The sequence below is a fragment of the Pongo pygmaeus genome, chromosome 19, assembly GCF_028885625.2.
Source record: "Pongo pygmaeus isolate AG05252 chromosome 19, NHGRI_mPonPyg2-v2.0_pri, whole genome shotgun sequence".
Classification (NCBI taxonomy): Eukaryota; Metazoa; Chordata; class Mammalia; order Primates; family Hominidae; genus Pongo; species Pongo pygmaeus.
This window is the reverse complement of record NC_072392.2, coordinates 19,153,275-19,172,782: the sequence shown is the minus strand read 5'-3', so window position 1 is coordinate 19,172,782 and position 19,508 is coordinate 19,153,275. Positions and strand designations below refer to the sequence as shown.

Sequence of the window (19,508 nt, the reverse complement as noted above, 5' to 3'; positions counted from 1 at the left end):
TCCTGGGCGACAGAGTAAGACCCTGTCTCAATAGCAATGACAAAATAGATTCGTGCACTCCAACAGACACACAATTCCATGGGAGGCCCTGGAAACCTGTAGCATTCACACATTCCTCCAGATGAATTGTATTATCAATGATTAGCAGAAAAAGGGCGAGATGAGAGCCCAACTCTCAGGTATGGAGAACTGCTTGGCAGTTTCCCATTAGGTTAAACATTCACTTCCCAAAACTTAGCCATCCCTACTCTTGGGTATTCCCAATAGAAATAAGTGCTTGGCCGGGCACGGTGGCTCATGCTTGTAATCCCAGCACTTTGGGAGGCCGAGGCAGGCGGATCACGGGGTCAGGAAATTGAGACCATCCCAACACAGTGAAACCCCGTCTCTACTAAAAAAATACAAAAAAAAATTAGCCGGGCGTGGTGGCAGGTGCCTGTAGTCCCAGCTACTCAGAAGGCTGAGGCAGGATAATGGCCTGAACCCAGGAGGAGGAGCTTGCAGTGAGCCAAGATCGTGCCACTGCACTCCAGCCTGGGCAAAACAGCGAGACTCCATCTCAAAAAAAAAAAAAAAGAAAAGAAACAAAGAAGTGCTTATGTCCACCAAAGACAAGCACGAAGATATTTGTAGCACTATTCATAATGGCCCCAAACTGGAAACATCCTGAATGTCTATCCATGGGAACATGGACAGATAAATTGTAGTATTTCCACACAAGGGACTACCAGGCAGCAATGAAAAAGAATGAAGTACTGATACATACAGTAGCCATGTGGATTGATGAATTTCACAGGCATACTGTTGAAGGAGAAGAGCCAGGCATAGCTCGCAGCGGATTCCACTCATCTGTGGTAATGGAGATCAAAATAGTGGTTACCTCTGGTTATGTGTGTGTAAATTCTGCTCCCTAACAGGACACAGGGAAAACTTCCCAGGATGGCAGTCAGAGCCACAAATCAAGACTTACCTGCATTTGGGGCTCACCTGAGCGGCCTTTTCTTGCTTGCTTGCTTATTTGCTTTTTTGAGATAAACACTATACATTGAGGTGTACACAATGCAGTGAAAAAAGCATACAGCCCAGTGAATCTTTACATGTTTACACTGAGTATTGAACTTCATGCAAAGTGCTGTTCTAGGCCCCTGGAAAGGGAACCCAAGGTTATGAGACACAGACTCTGTCGGTATGGATTTCATAATCTGGTGGAGGAGATATTACAATACAAGGTGGAACGATGACTTTTCATCCATTCACCCATGGGGTGTTTTTCTTGTTTGTTTTGTTTTGTTTTTTGAGACAGAGTCTCACTCTGTCGCCCAGGCTGGAGTGCAGTGGCACGATCTCGGCTCACTGCAAGCTCCGCCTCCCGGGTTCATGCCATTCTCCTGCCTCAGCCTCCCTAGTAGCTGGGACTACAGGCGCCCGCCACCAAGTCTGGCTAATTTTTTGTATATTTAGTAGAGATGGGGTTTCACTGTGTTAGCCAGGATGGTCTCGAACTCCTGATCTCGTGATCCGCCCACCTCAGCCTCCCAAAGTGCTGGGACTACAGGTGTGAGCCACCGTGCCCCCATGGGGTGTTTTTGAGCCCCTGCTCTATGCCAGGCACTGAACTAGACAGGGGAAATGGAGTAGCAACCAAGACCCCACTCTACCCTGAGGGTTTTGGAGAGGAGCACAACTAATTGATTCTACCTCCTAAACATTTTCCGAATTCATTCCCTTGCCTCCCACCGACCCTATCCTAGTCAGGCTGCTACCCTCTCTCCTCTGCAGCTCTCTCAGTCCTTGCCCCTGATTCATTCTCCAGATCAGCAGCCCTTACCTAAGTGCTCAGCCGAAAAAAATTCAAAATTGATGACTGCCCCTGGCCCAGGCAGCTCCGGTGCTGGCCTGTGTGGGCTCAAATCTTCACCTGTAGGATCTATAATTGTGACCACAGGCAAGTTCTTGATATGTCCTGAGCCTCGTGTGTGTCTTCTATAAAATGGAGATGAAATAGTATTAACAACAAAAACCATACCTGTCTCCCTGAAGAGGCTGGGCTTGCACCATCCACTACTCCTCCCAGTGCCTCTCGATGCTGGTCACTCCTACCTCTCTGAACTACCCAGTGATAGAAAGCTGCTTCTGTTCATGAACACACCCTTTGGTTTCAAGGCCTGAGACTCTATAATTGGTGCCCCAGTTTGACGTGTCTTTCCCTTCACCTTCTCTGGCTGGGTCTTACTCAGCTCCAGACTCGGCCTAGGCATTGCCTCCTCCAGGAGCCTTCCCTGAAGCTGCCTACAGGGCTGGGTGCCCCTTTGTGGGCCCCCACAACACCCCGGATTGAACTTCTCTGTCTCCTGTTTCTGTTTGTCTCCACTTGCTTGAGTGCGGGCTCCTGCCGGGCAGGCTGCCTCTGAGTTGCTGAATGAAACTCTTCTTTGCGCCCCTACTGTGGACCCCTCCATTCCAGTGCAGGTGCTGGATGTGCCTACTGACCTGAGCAGAACATGCTGAGCACTTTAAGGGAGGTGGCCTTGAGGCATGGGTAGGACATCAAAAAAGAATATATATATATATATACACATATATATTTTAAACAAGTTGTACATGCACACAATACTAAATTCAGCAGAAACAAAAGGGATTGCAATGAAAATTAAAAGTAGGTCACCTCTCAACCACCCAGCTCCCCTCCCCGGTGGCCACCTCTCCTATCAGTTTCTGAGTATTCTCTGCAGGGCAGAATTGTCAGTCCTCCGTCCCCTTTTTATTTTGCAAAAATTTAAAGCAACAGAAAAGTTGCAAGAATAGTACAATAAACACCTTTTGCCTATATTCACCAATTAACATTATGCTACTTAACAAGCATTATATCATTTAATGTTCACATTAATTAATTAATGCCAATTTTGTACATGAGGTCACTGAGGCACCAGGCAGGTTAAGGGACTTGCCCGAGGCCACAGAGCTCCTGCCGGGTGGAGCTGGGCTTTCCCCCTTAGGCTGCCAAAGGACTTTGATCTGCCTTCCCCACAGTTCCCTTTGGAGGAAAAGCATTTTCTTATACTAAGTTGAAATCCACCTCCCTGGGATATTTACCAGATGATCCGTGGAAAAGTACACAGCTCTGGAAGCATTTGCTACTTCTCCTCCTAAAACCTCCCCATTCCCTGAGCAACAGCTGCTGTGGCTGCCACTACATGCTCCCATGTCACCTCCTCCGTGAAGGCTGGGTTAGCTCACCCCCGTTTAAAGACTCACCATGACTCCCAGCTGCCAGTGGGATGACATGTGCACGCCTGGGCTTGGAATACAAGGCCTGGGTGATAGAGCCCTCTTCCAAGCCCTCTTGCTCCTTCTTCACCTATCTCCACTTCCAGCCACACTCAATCCTCTCACTGTCCACTTAAACTTCCCCTCCTCCTTGAAGCCACCCGAATTTTTCTAAAGAGCGCATTTCTCCCCTCTCTGGGCTTCTACAACCTTCTGCCTGAGCCTTTGACAGCCTTTTCCAGGTTGTCTTTTGGCCAGGAGGCTGGACAATGGAGGACGGGAGTGACAGCTCGGCCTCTTCCTAGCAGAGTGATCCTACACAAATTACTCCAGGCGTCTGACCCTTCATTTCCTCAAGCACATCATGGGGGAAAGAATGCCTAGCTCAGCACCTGGCAGAGAGTCAGCCTTCGCTCATCTCCCCTAATGGAGCTGACAGCTCTTCAAGTCCGCTGACATCTTCTCTTAGTCATCCGTTGAAACACTACCCGCTGTTACTTCTCTGCTCCTCAGTCTCCTCCTGTGTAAAATGGGGATGAGAATGGAGAGGTTGTGAAACTTTAATGAGCGAGCCCTTGGAGCAGTATCCAGCCCTTACCGACGCTAACTGACTCCTACGAGAGGGCCTGGTACACAGTAGGTGCTAAACTAATCCTTTCCGAGCTGGGCTTGGGGAAGATGCCTCCGTTGGGTGTACAGCGTGGGCGCGGGAAGGCGAGCCTGGGAGCGAGGGGGTTGCCGAGAGGCAGCCTGAGGTCGGCTCCGCCTTCCCCCGCAGCCCCCGCCCGGGCCCTGCAGCTGTCAGCCCGGCCGGCCTCGGCGCCAGTCCACCAAACCTGAACGTCCCATGCCGGCGCCCCCACCTTCCCGGCCTGCACAACTTACCTTGCGCTCGGCGGCCCTCGGTCCCGCCCCCAACTGCCATTGGCCCAGAGTTTCCTTTGTTAACGAGAGCGCGCCATCGCCATTGGCCGGTGGGGCTGCCGATCGCGTCGGGCGCGGCCCCGCCCCGTACGCCCCGGCACCTCCCCGCGCCCGGCCGCTCGCCCGCCCCGCCCGTAGTGCGTGAGGCGCTCCGCTCCCATTTGCAGCGGCCGCAGGGCGCCGAGGGCAGCTGCGGCGGGGCGGACTAGCCGGGACGGCGGCGACCGGCGCCTGAGAGGCGGGCCGCAGCGGGAAGCAGCGGGCCCGAGGCCGCGTCCATGGGCCCGCGGCGGCCGGGCGGCGGCGGTGCGGGCGGGAGCTGGGCGTCGCGCGCGCTGTGAGGCCCGGGCGGCTCAGGAGCCTCGGCGCGTGCAGCGAGCCGCCCGCCGGGAAGGAGGCCGGGCCGGGCCTGCGGCGGGGCCGGCGAGGGATGAGGCGGCGGCCGCGCTGAGTCCCTAGCCCGCCGGGAGCGCCAAGCCGGCCAGGCCTGCGCCGCCGCCGCCGCCGCCGCCGCCGCCGCCGCCGCCGCGCCGACCATGTCGGCAGCCAAGGAGAACCCGTGCAGGAAATTCCAGGCCAACATCTTCAACAAGAGCAAGTGTCAGAACTGCTTCAAGCCCCGCGAGTCGCATCTGCTCAACGACGAGGACCTGACGCAGGTGAGCGACCGGGGCCGGCCCGGACACCTCCGTTCTGGGAGCCGCGGGCCGGCGGCCGGGGTGCAGCCAAGGGCTGCAGGGAAAATAAAAATGGAGCAGGGAAATGCGCGAGTCCTGGGGCATGGGGACGGGGACGGGGACGGGAAGTGCATTGACAGAGCTGGGACAAAGGGAAAATCCTCGAGTATGCCGAAAAATAACATCCTTTCCCGTTCCCGTTGCCCGGCTGTGTGATTCATGCTTTTTGGGTGACTCAAAAATGCCTGGTTTCGCTTAGTAGGAACAAAGCGCTTAGAGATTGCATGCCGCTTGACGGGACCCCCCTGAGAGTCTGGCTTGGGACTGGACTTGGATTTGTCCAGCCAGAGTGGCCCAGGGGTCGGATTGTTGGGGAGGACTGTGGGCTTCCGTCTAGTGGGACGCAGCCTGCCCCGATTCTGAATCATCGTCACTGTCAAGCACTGGAGAGAGGTGAAGGGTGTCCAAGTCTGGCGAGGAGGGTCTTGTTCTTGAACTTAGGCTGGCAGGCCGTGACCAGTTAGTTCCCTGGTCACTGGCCGAGGGGTGAGGAGACCTGTGGGTCCTCGGGAAAGTTGGTTTCTGTCTCCCAGCCTTATCTGTCAAACAGGGCTTTGAACTAGTTGTGGCTCCCAAACGTGCATTAGAGTCATAGCCATTAAACACAGAGTTCTGGGGCCCCCGCCCTGGAGTGATTGGGGAGATGGGGAATTTGTATTGATGAAAGGCTCCAAGAGGCTTGGCTGCAGCCCCCATGGCCCTTGGGAACCCCTGCAGTGATTGCTGTTTGAACTCCTAGTGTTCCAGGATTCCGAGCCTTGTGTGCACCTCCTTGGGATGTGCCTCGGTACCCTCCCCACGGCCATCATCTCCATCCTCTTCAGAGCTTTCTCTCAGCCTCCTGAATGAAGCCAGGGGAAGTCCCTTCACATTCCAGTCCAGTGTGACCTAGTTGTAGCCACTCCTGTCGCAGAAGAACCCCTTAGACTGAAAACGAGTGAACAGGCCTGGTTGTTTTTAATGCCACTTCAGTGCACCCAGGGTTTGACTTGTTTACATGGCCGACTGGAGTAGGCTGGTGGAGCAGGGGTTACGGCCTGGGGCACGGGGCCTTTCTCTGAGGTCAGGTTTCCAACTGCCAGGAAAAGATGCTTTTCATCTAAACCCCAAAAGCTTAACCAAACACTCAAGGCTGCAAAGTCATAGATGGTTAAGATACCAAGGGTTTTAAGGACGGTCAGCATGGGACGGGTAGAACTCATTTACCTCGGAGGGTGTTCTGGAGTGTAAAGGAGTACTTGATTCCTTCTTCTCATCTGGATGCTTTTTTGGATGAAACAGTTTATGCGATAAGGAGTTGTTAGGAGACTTTGCTTCAAGTCTTGGCTGTCACTTCCAGCTGTGTGACCTTGAACACATCCCTTTACCTCTGCATCTTTTAATTTCCTTATCTGTAAATTGGGAATCCTGGTCCCTGGCTTACCTCCTTCACTGAGCATTTGTGAAAAGCAAGAAATGATATTTTATGAAACTTTTCTCTTACAATTTAACAAACCAAAAAAACCTGCCACTTTAAGAAGTTTCTGGGCAAGGGTTGTTCTGAGAGAGGTTTGTAAGTTTCCTGGTTATTCTAAGCAACTGACAAAATTGGTAAATTTACACCTCGTAGGGGCTGTTTGCGAATTCTTGAGCTTAGATAAACTAGGATGGAATCTGCATGTTTGAGTCCAGTCTGCTGAGATTTTTTTTAATCTGTTGATTATTAATTGGATTCACGGGGAGAGGCAAACTTAAAATACTGTACTCTCACTGTATTCAAAGTTGAATTGTGGGTTTTGAAACAGGCCTGAGACCTTCAGGGCACAACTGGAATGGTAGTTTCTGAAATAATGAGTAGGGTTATTTGTGCTGGGATAGATTAGCCCAGCCTTCTACCTCCTGGGATCTTTCAGGAAGAAACTGCTCTTGAAAAGAGAGGACGGAGACTCAGGGCTGTTGCCAACAGCCTTCTCTGCTGCTCTCTGCATCCGGCCCTCCCTCTCACTCTCATCCTTATGGCTCCATTAGAAAACCTCAACCAATCGGTTCCCATCAGTCTCCCCCAAGCCCCTGCTTCCTGCTGCCCCTCCCAGCCTGGAGCTTATTTTAGACCGTCAAAGCTGGAAGATACATCAGCCACCATCGAGGCCACTCCCTCTTTAAGAGGAGAGGATACTGGGCCCAGGGAGGTGGTGGGCAGCCTTGGCCGGCTTTTGCTCTTGAGATGTCATCTTCCCAGGAGTAGACATTTCTCTGAGCCTTTTGGTTTGAGGTTTATTTCCTCAGCTGTGGGTTTTGTTTGTTTGTTTTTCCCCTGGAGAGGCACAGAAACCTCTTGCAGGGACTGTATTATGGCATCAGACCTGGAAGGGACTTGGAGATCAGCTAATGTAACCACTTCCTCTTACCGGTGAGAAGATTGAAACCCAGAGAAGGGAAGCGACTTGTCCAGTTCAGGGATGGAGCCAGGATTCTGAAGCCAATGTTAGTTCCCCTACTCCTGTTCAGTGTCTGCAGTGGCCACACCATGAGCACATGATGAGGACAATAATGTCAGGGATGGTTATGTTGCAGGAGGTGCCTTGAGAATGCTGGCTTGGAGCAGTGGAGTTCTTTGTCTTTTCCTCCTCACGGACATTTGGAGTAATCTGGGATAAGTGATAAGTGACCGTCCTTTATTACTTGTTCCAGGCCCCTGTTCACAGAGTGTCATTTATCCTCCAGTTCTCCTGTGCATTTCTCAGCAACATACGGACCCAAATATACAGTTTTGTTTTGTTTTGTTTTGTTTTGTTTTGTTTTGTTTTGCGGCAGAGTCTCGCGCTGTCGCCCAGGCTGGAGTGCAGTGGCGCGATCTGGGCTCACTGCAAGCTCCGCCTCCCGGGTTCACACCATTCTTCTACCTCAGCCTCCCGAGTAGCTGGGACTACAGGCACCCGCCACCATGCCTGGCTAATTTTTTGTATTGTTAGTAGAGACGGGGTTTCACTGTGTTAGCCAGGATGGTCTTGATCTCCTGACCTCGTGATCCGCCTGACTCGGCCTCCCAAAGTGCCGGGATTACAGGCGTGAGTCACCGCACCCAGCTCAAATATACAGTTAAACCTTTTTATCCTGAACTGGGTGCGTGTATTTGCTCTGCGACATATTTTTTGTTTTCTGCTTAACAGCATGTCTTAGCGTTCTTTTCATGGTGTGGCATATAAAGATGCCAGAACCATTTTGCATATTAGGCCTTTAGGAGTGTACTAGAATTTAACCTGTTTCCTTATTGATAGACATCAAGGTTGCTTACGGGTTTTGCCGTTATATACAGTGAATGTTTCGGCAAACAGCCTTATAAGTACTTTTGGGTGTGTGTGTGTGTGCATGCACGAATGCAAGTATTTCTCTGGGGGCAGATACCTATAAATAGAATGGCTGGGTTGACATCAAGCGCATTAATTTTTTTTTCAGATGCCATGAAATTGCCTTCCAAAAAAGGCTGTGTCATAACATTTCCAGGACTGGATATTATCAAATGATTTAATTCTCTAATAATTTTCCTAATTACTGGTGAGGTTGAGCCTTTTTTATAGTATTTACTGAGCATTTTTGTTTCTTTTGTGGATTGCCTGTTCTTATTGCTTGCCCATTTTTCTGTCAGGTTAGTTTTTCCCCCAGTTGATTTGTAGAAGCTTTCTATAAGTGCTTTAGGTCGGGGTCTGCAAACTTTTTTGGTAAAAGGCCAAATAGTAAATATAATTTAGTCTCTGTGGGCTATATGGTCTCTGTCACAACTGTGCAGACTTTGCCGTCTCATCGCAAAGGCAGCTGTAGACAACACATTAACGAATGAGTTCGAATGAGTTACTGTGTTCCAGGGAAACTTTATTTAGCAGCAGGGCGCAGTGGCTCACGCCTGTAATCCCAACACTTAGGGAGGCTGAGGTGGGTGGATGATCTGAGGTCAGGAGTTCAAGACCAGCCTGGCCAATATGGTGAAACCCTGTCTCTACTAAAAATACAAAAATTAGCTGGGTGTGGTGGCACATGCATGTAATCCCAGCTACTCCTTGGGAGGCTGAGGCACGAGAATTGCTTGAACCCAGGAGGCAGAGGTTGCATTGAGCCAAGATCGTGCCACTGCACTGCAGCCTGGGCAACAAAGTGAGACTCCTTCTCAAAAAAATAATAATAGTAATAAATTTAAAAAACTTTATTTACAAAAACAGGCAGCTGGCATGATGTGTGGCCTGCGAGCCATAGTTTGCTGACCCTGCACTAGATATTAATCCGATGCTTGCCACGTATTGCAGGTATTTTTTCCCAGAATGCCACTTGTCTTTTATGTGTGGTTATTTTTCTTTTTCATAATATGAATGCAGTTGGTCTTTTTTTTTTAAATAGTTTGTAGTTTTAATGTCATATTTAAGGCCTACTTTCCAAGATTTGTAAAATAATTTCTCATATTTTATAGCTATTTTTATGCTTAGCTTTTTAATCTATCAGACTTGTTTTTTAGGAAAATAATTCTGGTTAAAGGCAGAAGATCTCCTGGAGGCTATTAAAGTAGGTAAATTACAATCAAGGCATTCTCTCCAGATCAGTGCTGGTGAGGATGGAAGGAATCAGACTCTAGGGACAGGATGTTGGTTGATCAGAGGTGGGTGTTGAGGAACCTGGGGTAGTTAGAAGTACCTTTAACACAGATTGAGAAGAACAGATTTGGAGTAAACTTGGGGGATGGGGAGGGGTAAAAAATAATATGGTAAGTTTGACCCTTATGGACATAGAGGGAGGCTGGGTTGGAATTCTTAAGTCTTGGATGTGGAGGTGGTTGCTGAAATGATGGGAGTGAGTGTGAGCACTCAGGAGGCTGCATAGAGTGAAAGGAGAGGAACCAGCCTAGGAAGCCCCCATGTAGTGGGCAGGCAGAAGGGGAGCAGGTGCAGAGGCTGGGAGGTGAATCAGAGGGGTGGGCATTAGTGGGAGAAGCAGGTCTGGAACCCAGGGTGCTCAGCTTCTACATCCACGTGGGTTCCCAGTGGATGTTGATCTGGGGGTGATGTCTCTTTCTCCTGCTGACTGTGTAACTTCAGGCATTGCCTCTGTGGAAGGAGCCTCCAAGCCTGTTTCTAGTTCTTTGTCTAGCCCTGTTTTTTTGTGGGACCTTGGCTGGGTCATTTTCATTGCTCAGGCCTGTTTTCCCATCTGGGAATGAGCTCGGTCTTGATCTCTCCCAGGGTTCTTGTTCTTAGTCTTCCTGATGTGATTCTGCCCTCGCTGTGCCCATACCCCACTGCCAAGGCTGCGGGGGCCTCAGGTGGGAATTTCAGACAGAGGGTGTGGGCCAGGACGAGGTCTCAGGGAAGCATTTCATCAGGTTTCCCTTTGTTCCTGTAGACATTCGTAGAAGTTCTAAGGCATAGGACTTCCTGATTTGACTTAATGTGTATCTCAGAAACAATGGGGAGATTTCGCATCTCCCCCCCTCCGCCCGCCACCTTGTAGGAGATCTGTAACAGGAGTTGGTGTATTGCTTGGCAGGGAGCGTGTCAAAAATCTCAGACACACAAAATCCCATTTCAGACTGCCAAGCACCATGAGAAATGCTCAGCGTTGTCATCAGCGAAACCTAAATTGAAACCACAGTGAGATATCACTTCATACCTGTCAGGATGGCTAGAATAAAAAAAAAAAAAAAAGAATATAACATGTTGGCGAGGATGTGAAGAAGTTATAACCCTTGCGCGTTGCTGGTGGGAATGAAATGGTGTAGCTGCTGTGGAAACAGTTTGGGAGTTTCTCAGAAAGTTCAGCATAGAACCTACCACATGAGCCAGCATTCCCACTTCTAGGTATATGCCCGCAAGAATTGAGGACAGGTGTATTCAAACAGATGCTTGTATGCAAATGTTCATAACAGCACTACTCACAATAGCCAAAAGGTAGCAACAATCCAAGTGTCCATCCACTAATGAGTAGATAAGCAAATCGTAGTGTATCCGTACCATGGAATATCATTCAGTTCTAAGAAGGAGCGAAGTACTGAGACATGCCACAACATGGACGAACCTAGAAAACATTGTGCTAAGAAGCAGACATGAAAGGTCATGTGTCACATACTGTGTGATTCCATTTATGTAAAATGTCCAAAACAGGTAAATCTGTAGAAACAGAAAGCAGATTGGTTGTTTCCAGAGCCTGAGGGTTGGGTGGGCGATGTGGAATGACTACTAATGAGACTGGGGTTCTATTTTGGGGGTGATGAAATGTTTTGGAACTAGATAAAAGTGCTGGTTGCACAACATTGTGAAATGTACTAAATGCCCCTGAATTGTTCACTTTCAAATGCTCCTTGACTTATGATGGGACTTATGGTGGGGGTACATCCAGGTAAAACCCATCAGACCTATCACAAAGTCAAAATTGTAAGTCAGGGACTGTCTGTACAAGAATCGCTGTCTCACACACACACACCTGCCTTCTGCTCCTTGTGTCACCTGGAGTGAATATCTGATTGTTTCTAGAGTCTAGACCAGGGCTTGGCAATTTTTTTTTTATAAAGGACTCTTCTTTTATCCTGGGGAACTCCTTCCCCAAGCCACTCTTTCCCACCTGAATGACACAGTTGGACCAGGTCGGTGGTTTTCAAGCTTTCATCAAATCCCAGAGCCTTTTACTCAAAGAAATCTTGTATCTTTTAGGTTTTGCAGGCCAACAGGCAAAATCGAAGAAGTTGTGTAGGATATAGCCACTTAAAAATATAAAAGCCATTCTTGGTTTTGGGGTCTTAGAAAAGCAGCTGGTGGGCCAATTTGGCACGGGGCACAGTGTGCCACCCTTCAGTTAGACCAGCCCTGTCCTCTAGAACTATAATGGAAGCCACATAGGAAATTTTAAATTTTCTAGCGGCTACGTTAAAAAAATTAAAAGAGGGGCTGGGTGCAGTGGCTCACACCTGTAATCTCAGCACTTTGGGAGGCCGAGATGGGCAGATCACGAGGTCAGGAGATCAAGACCATCCAGGCTAACACAGTGAAACGCCGTCTCTACTAAAAATACAATAAATTAGTCGGGGCCGGGCGCGGTGGCTCACACCTGTAATCCCAGCACTTTGGGAGGCCGAAGCAGGTGGATCACGAGGTCAGGAGATCGAGATCACGGTGAAACCCCGTCTCTACTAAAAATACAAAAAATTAGCCAGGCGCGGTGGCGGGCGCCTGTAGTCCCAGCTACTCAGGAGGCTGAGGCAGGAGAATGGCATGAACCCGGGAGGTGGAGCTTACAGCGAGCCGAGATTGCACCACTGCACTCCAGCCTGGGCAACAGAGCGAGACTCCGTCTCAAAAAAAAAAAATTAAAAATAAATATATTAGTCAGGCGTGGTGGCGGGCACCTATAGTCCCAGCTACTAGGGAGGCTGAGGCAGGAGAATGACGTGAACCCGGGAGGCGGAGCTTGCAGTGAGCCGAGATCACGCCACTGCACTCCAACCTGGGCAATAGAGTGAGACTCCGTCTCAAAAAAAAAAAAAAAAAAGAGGTGAAATTAATTTTAATTATATTTTATTTAACCAGATATATCCAAAATACTGTCATTACACCATGCAAAAAAGTTATGATGTGCTCATTTTACCTTACAACACATTTCAGCTCAGACTAGCCACTTTCCCACTGCTTAGTAACCCAGTGGTGTGGCCACTGCCCGCAGTCCTGGCGGCAGCCCTGGGGTGCCACAGGTGGTGATGAGTTTCCTCCCTCCCTCCCTTGGGCCCTGGGTTGGAAGGTTCCTGGAGTGCTGCTTTTCTGGGACTTGTTACTCCTGTTTGTGTCCCGACTCCTCCTTGGCCCTTGGTGTCTCTTGCCAACTTTTGAAGTTTCTTTCTTTGACTATCACGTCTTTGATGGCTTCTTTTGGTGTGTTAGAAGTTCTCTTCTGGGCTCTGATCCCCACTCCCTGCCCAGAGGCAGAGTTTAGGGGCAGAAGGGAGGAGGGTCCTGGCCAGGGCCTCAGGCCTGTCCCGTGGGGAGCCGGTGAGGGCCGTGGTGGGCAGGCTGGCATATCCTCCTCTAAACTGGACGTGCGATGTTCCAGTATTATGTAGTTGCACCCTAGCTTTTTTTTCCCTGGGTTCTAGCCTGTTACCTGATCTTTTCCTCTGCGTTCTGTTTCCCTTACCAGACAGAAGGACTATAGTCCAAGGCCTATGTTCTCTTCCTGACATAAATGTGCAAGGTGACCCAGGAAGGTGACTTGTGTCTCCCACCTGTAAAGCGGATGCCTGCCTTCTCTTTGCAGGGGAGGAGTAGTGTGCTGATGGAATGGGGAGTTCCTGAGCCCCCCATGTGGTGAGGGATGTTCCAGGAAGCACGCTGGCTGCCGCCTCTGGGGGAAGTAGCCTTTCTTTGGGCAACCTCATGCTCTTTAGCAGAAATAAAGAAATCCAACTCGGAATGTTTGAATTGTTCCCAAGCTGCCACTTAGTCTTGAAAGAGGGAGAGAGCGTGGCAGCGAGGCACAGGGGAAGACATCCTACTACTGGACATGGAGGATCATTGGGTGCTAATTTGGAAGCATCTGACCTAAGAAAACGGGCTCTTCTTTTATCCTGGGAAACTCATTCCCCCAGCCACTCTTTCTCAGCTGAATGACACAGTTGGACCAGGTGGATGGTTTTCAAGCTTTCATCAAAAGCAGTGCGGCTCTGGGCAAGGCAGCCAAAGCCTGGAGCTTGGCCTCCCATCCTGGGGCGGGGTGGCGGGGGAGGGCCTTGGGTCATCTCTGGGGCCATTTGGGGCAGGTTCGAAAACTCTGCCCTAGATTTTGTGCTTTTTCCAGTTTTAGCAATTGAGGCAGTCTTACAGCTGCTCTGGAATGGAGCCCCCATGCCCTACCCAGAGCTCTCAAGGCATTGTCACTTCCGTTGGGGGCAAGAGCACCTGGGGGGTTGATTCACTGACATTTTGTCTCTGGAAGCTGGAACTGGAATCTTCCAACCACTCACTGGTTGTCTCAGTCAGGGTCATCCTAGTTCACATGAAACCACAGCCTGGTTTTTGCCTGGAGCCTGTGACCCTTCTGGCTCCTTCCCCTTGGGCACAGCTTGGCGGTTGCATGCTGTGCCAGAGGTGGCCCTGGTGTCAGAGCTGCTTTGCAGCAAGACTCTGAGTGGATGGGCCTGCTGGATCCTTTGAACCTCTACCTACTATATCTTGTCATAGCCCGTGATTTCACACAGACCTCAGCAGGCAAGGGTGGCCAGCAGGGCTGGTGGCAGCAAGGCCTCCCTTGGAGGAGGGGACCCTGAGTTTTCAGAGTGGTTGAGCGGCCTGCCCAAGGTCACTGAGCTGCTCAGCGATGGGGCCGTGATACAGATTTCAGCTCCATGAGGCTCCTGTGCCGGAGTCCACCCTGACTCCAGACTCATCCTCCCTGTCCTTGGGAAGGCCACTTTGCTTTGTAAACTCCTTAGTGTTTTTGTCTGGCCCGGGGCAGATGGGTAGTAGGGAGATTGGTATATTGCAATGCTACAGAATAAATCACAGCTGTTTCCTGGACTTCTAGTTCCCAGCCCTGGGAAGAGGGACCTGCCGGGGCTGTCTGCACCCGCCCTCCCTGCCTTTCCTCCACATTATGCAGGTGAGGAATTGTCTTCAATTAGCAGATGGAGCCACCGAGACCTGGAGAGGTTTAGCAGAGGTTCAGTGACCTGCCTAGGTCACAGGAAGTCCAGCACGGTTTTTTCCAAAGTCCTGTTTGGCCACCTTGTCTCTAATAAGTGTTAACCTTTGCTATCAGGAATAGGGCCTTGTCCCAACTTGGACTCCTTAGTTCTTGAGTGTGTGCTGGGGCGCGTGTGTGAACGGTGCAGGCTGTTGTGCAGGGCATCGCCCAGATCTTCACCTCTCCTCAGCCTCGGGATGCCCCACATCCTCAACATGGGCTACTGGCCTAGGCAGCAGCCACACCTTTGGCATAGCTCTGAACAGGAAGCACAATTTTTTCCTCTGAAAGAGGAATTCAGAATCAGGAAATAGCTTTGTCCTTGATCTCTGTAGGTTCTGAGGCGCTGGTTTTAACAGACCCACAAGCAACCATGGCGCACTTTCCACACAAGGTTTCTGACCTCCTCGTGGTCCTGCCCATAGATAAAGGGGCCAAGGGAAGGGGGAGCAGCTGCAGGGAGCCCCAGCTGAGCCAGAGAAAGGGGCCATGTCTCCTGGGTCTCCTGATGCCATACCCAGAGCCTCACTATCAGGACTGGGTGAGCCACTTGAGGCTCAGGAGCCTCAGGGCTGCGGGAGGGGTGGGTCAGGGCATTTTCATGGCTTCTGCTTGGGGACCTGCTCTGACCTAGAAACCTGACACAGTCCCACTTTTCATTTCAGTGCGCCCAGGCAAGGGAATTGGAATGGTGGTGAGCCCAGATTTGAGTTTCCATTCTAGCTCCATTTTCCATGCTGATGGAGCAAGTTACTTACAGCTGAAGCATCTATGCCCCTCATCTGAAAACTGGGGGGTTATAATAATAATACCCATGGCTTTGAGTCCTGATGAGGATGCAGAAAGATGCTTGCAAAGTCCTCAGCAACCGCAGGATCTGTGGCAAGGGCAGAGTTTGTGAATACTGGGTTATATGGTGGGTGCTTAGTAAATGGGGTCTGTTTTATCAGCAATAAACCATGTAGTATGGAGCTGTGTGTGGGACACGGATCTTGCCCTTGGGAAGCTCGCACTTAGCATGCTGGCCCATCTGCTCTTGAATGTCCACCATGGGCCAGGCCACGGGTGAGATGGGGCAGGGGCAGTGCAGGGAGTGCCAGGTCCCCATCCCTCTTAGGTTACTGCAGAGAAAACAGCCCAGGGAGGGGCCTTCCACTGTGATTTTGTGGGCAAGCTGGCCCTCAAACCTGTTTCTGTCTGTCCCATGCCCATTAAACAGAAGCTCAGGCTGTCTCCTCTCCCACTGAGCTGCTCTGCACCACCCTGGCAGCTTTCTTATGTCAGCCCCTTGAGGACTGGAAGGAAGTAGTCAGTTTGCCTTGTGTGTGTTTGATTTTTCAGAATGTATAAGTACAGTAAGTCCTCACCGTCATTGATGGGCTCTTGGAAACTGCTGCTGTAAGCATAACAACACACAACCAAACCAATTTTATCATAAGCTAATTGATATAAACAGGATTTAAGTTTCTACGACATATTTCAGGGTACAAAAATTAACCAAACTTCTAAATAAAGATCCAAAATATTTCTAATATTAAACATGGAAATACATGTGAGCTATTACATACACTTCAGGAAGATGAATAAAAACAAGTAAGATCATTATCTATACAAGTTTTGGTGAGTGATGACAGTGAGTGATGACAGTCATGGTGGTGGGTTAAATCAAGGAATAAATGACTGCAAAGTGAAAATTGTAAGGCACACCTCCTACCACCAGGAAGTTCAAAAACAAGAATAAAAGCGGCAGGCTCGCTGAGTGCTTCTTACTGCATAGTTTATTGTCATGTGTTTGTGTGATTATCATAGACTTGATGACTTTTTAGTAGGCAGTTACCTATATTCATTCATGCATTTTCCAGCTTACTTATTCCAGTTCAATGTCACCGGTGGCTGGAGCCTCTCCCAGGGCACAAAGCCTGGACAGGATGCCGTTCCATCACAGGACACACTCGCACCCACACCTGCTCAGACTGGGACCACTTAGATGTCCAGTTCACTGAATGTGCACATCTCTGAGATGTGAAAGAAAGCAGAGTACAGAGAAAACGCACGGAGTCGTGAGAGCACACAAACTCCACACAGGCAGTGGGTGCAGGAATTCTTTTTTTTTTTCTCAACATTGTTATAACAAATCAATGTTGAATGAAATGACATTATTTGAGGAACTGCTGTGTAAGGACTGAACTGATTTTAAGAATTTTTAGGTCAGTTGCTGCGGCTCCCACCTGTTATCCCGGAACTTTGGGAGGCCAGGATGGGCAGATTGCTTGAGCCCAGGAGTTCCAGATCAGTCTGGGCAAGACAGGGAAACCGTGTCTCTACAAAAAAGTAAAAAACATAGCCAAGCTTGGTGGCACATGCCTGTGATCCCAGCTACTTGGGAGGCTGAGGTAGAAGGATCGCTTGAGGCAGGAGGTGGAGGTTGCAGTGTGCTGAGATCACGCCACTGCACTCCAACCTGGGTAACAGAGCGAGACCCTGTATCAAAAAAAAAAAAAAAAATTTTTTTTTTAGAGGGTAGGAAATGAAGGGGCCAGGCTTCATAAGCTTAGGATTTAACGTTAGAGGCCACTTCTGTGCCCCTGTCAAGCCCAGAGAAGTCATGCAGGTCCCATGAAGGGCAGAGCAGATCCCAATTTTAGGAATTTCTTTGATGGGAGTGTGAGTTGCCATGGGCAGTATGGGAGAAGATTAAGAGAAGCCATACTTATCCCACTCGTATCTGTGGAGCAACTGCCTTGCAGTTGTCTGGGAAGGAAAATCCTAGTGCCGGGCCTGGTTGAAATGCCCAAGGAAGGTAGAGAGGATCCCAGAGCTGGGGAGCCGGGTCTAGTCCCAAATCACTGGGTGGGTGGGAGATCTGGCCAGGACGTTTCATGGCCCCCTGGTCACCAGTGTTGAGTGGGTCCCCTCAGCTGGCAGGCAGGTCCTTCCAGCCTCTCTGTCCACCCCACCCCCAGCCTTTACAAGTCATTCACCCTTGCAGGGAAAGGAGCCTCTGCTGAGGGGACGCTTCTATGAGATCTAAACAAGAGGAGTCTCTTCTTTTGAGCCTGAGAACGAGCTCTTCTAATAGGCAGATGTCACCTCGGCAGACAGCCCACTACTTCTCAATTCCACATCTCCCTTCCCCCCTGGAAACCCCGTGAGCCTGGGAGCTTAGGAGTCCTCTTCCTAGGGGGCCCGGCCAGCTAGCACCTGGCCTTCTATGGTGTGGAGGTTTTCCTATACGGAAATCGCTGAAGGGTGGCCTGCCCTGGCATTGTTTTGTGGCGCTGTTGGTGGTATTCATAGCTGACAGGAATTGCCCTGTGCCAGGCCACTATTAGCTCATTTATATTTCCAGCAGCCTCAGAAGGCAGAGTTAAGAGAAGGGTAGAGAGAGGTAGTATAATATGCCTAGAGCAGCTCCTCTGGTGGCAAAGCCAGGAGGAAACCCAGCTGTGGGACTCCAGGCCTTCCCTGTCTCCACATGACCCGAGAGGACTGAGCTTGGCCTTGAGACCATCACTCTCTGGCTGTGTGTGGTCCCCTTGGCCCCTAGTGTCCAGGAGCGGGGCTGACCACCTTGGTGTGTGCGGGGAAGGGTAGGGCTGACCTCGTTTAGCTTTCCTGCCCCTTTTTTGCTCCTTCTTCCACCATGCTTCTGTCCTACCTGTTTCTGAATGGGAAGGACGGCTTTTTGAGGAACAGGGTGTGACTCTTCCCTGCGAAGACGTTGCCCCAGAAATTTGTCCCCACGCATTCTCCAGCCCACTTCTCTTTGCCATGAATGGCGTCATGTTCCAAAAATCCTGTGGCCATGGGCCGTTTGTCAAGACCAAACAGGGAAGAGGCTTTTAAAATGTCACTTTCCCCCTCCAGCTGGAATACAGCAGGGAGCAGGGGCAGGGGCCGGGGCTGGGCTTGCAGGACCTGTGTGTGGGCAGAGGGGGGCCAGGAGCCCAGTGGGATTTGGGGGAAGTTTACAGCCGGCCAGCAGCTGTGGGCCCTGCTGTCCCCGTGCTATGATAGGGTGAACTGTGTGTGTGGTTTCTTGGTTTTGAGGGTTTTTTTTTTTTTGAGGTGAAATTCACGCAGCATAAAATTAACCATTTTAGCATGTGCAATTCCATTGCATTTAGCATACAGTATTGTACAACTGCCACCCCTCTTCAGTTGAAAACATTTCCATTGCTCCAAAAGAACCCCACCCCACCTTAACTATTAAGCAGTCACCCCCGCCTTAGTCCCCAGCAACCACAAATCTGGTTTGTGCCTCAATGGATTTACCTATTCTGGAAATTTCATCAAAACAGAATCATACCATACCATATGTGACCTTTTGTCTGTGGTGTCTTGCACTTGGCCTAATGCTTTCAAGGTTCATCCACCTTGTAGCACAGGTCAGAATTCATTCCTTGTATGGATGGTGGACACTGGGTTGCTTCACCCTTTTGGCTGTTGTGGATAGTGCTGCTGTGAACACAGGTGTGCGGGCATTTGTCTGAACACCCCCTTTCAGCGGACCCCAGGAGAGGACTTGCTGGCCTGTGGCCATTCTGTCAGTGAGCTGTTTGGCATCAGCACCTGGAGCCACATGTCAGCCCTGCAGACTGCTGGGTGGGAGGGCTATGGGTGGGTCCCAAATAGGGCCCGCCCAGAGCCTGGAGCTCTTCACAGAGGAGTCTGGGATGGAAACTGGGTTCCTGGAACATCCCTCAAGAGTCGCACACATGAAATGCGGCCATGAGGCAGTGTCACAGGGGGCCGTGCAGGTGCAGGGGTGGCTCAGCTGCTCGGAGGTACACGCCTTCTTTCTTCCCTTTTTGTCTGACCTGAAGATCAGCTGAGCTGCCAAGAAAGAGGCAAGTTAATCCTTAAACATTGTTGGAAGGAGGGCTGTGGGGC

The 19,508-nt window shown here is 50.3% G+C and overlaps 1 protein-coding gene across 6 annotated transcripts in view; it reads left to right on the top strand.

Annotated features, from left to right (window-relative positions):
• The first annotated feature begins 4,305 nt into the window (after positions 1-4,305).
• MPRIP (myosin phosphatase Rho interacting protein) overlaps positions 4,306-19,508 on the top strand; it is a 143,001-nt gene continuing 127,798 nt past the window's right edge. For 2 of the 6 annotated variants that reach the window (XM_054459239.2, XM_054459240.2), the window contains exon 1: positions 4,306-4,850. In XM_054459239.2, the coding sequence (XP_054315214.2) occupies positions 4,728-4,850 (123 nt within the window). In that variant the 5' untranslated portion in view covers positions 4,306-4,727. The remainder of the gene's footprint in view (positions 4,851-19,508) is intronic. The other 4 variants (XM_054459236.2, XM_054459237.2, XM_054459242.2 and 1 more) reach the window with 2 other exon arrangements.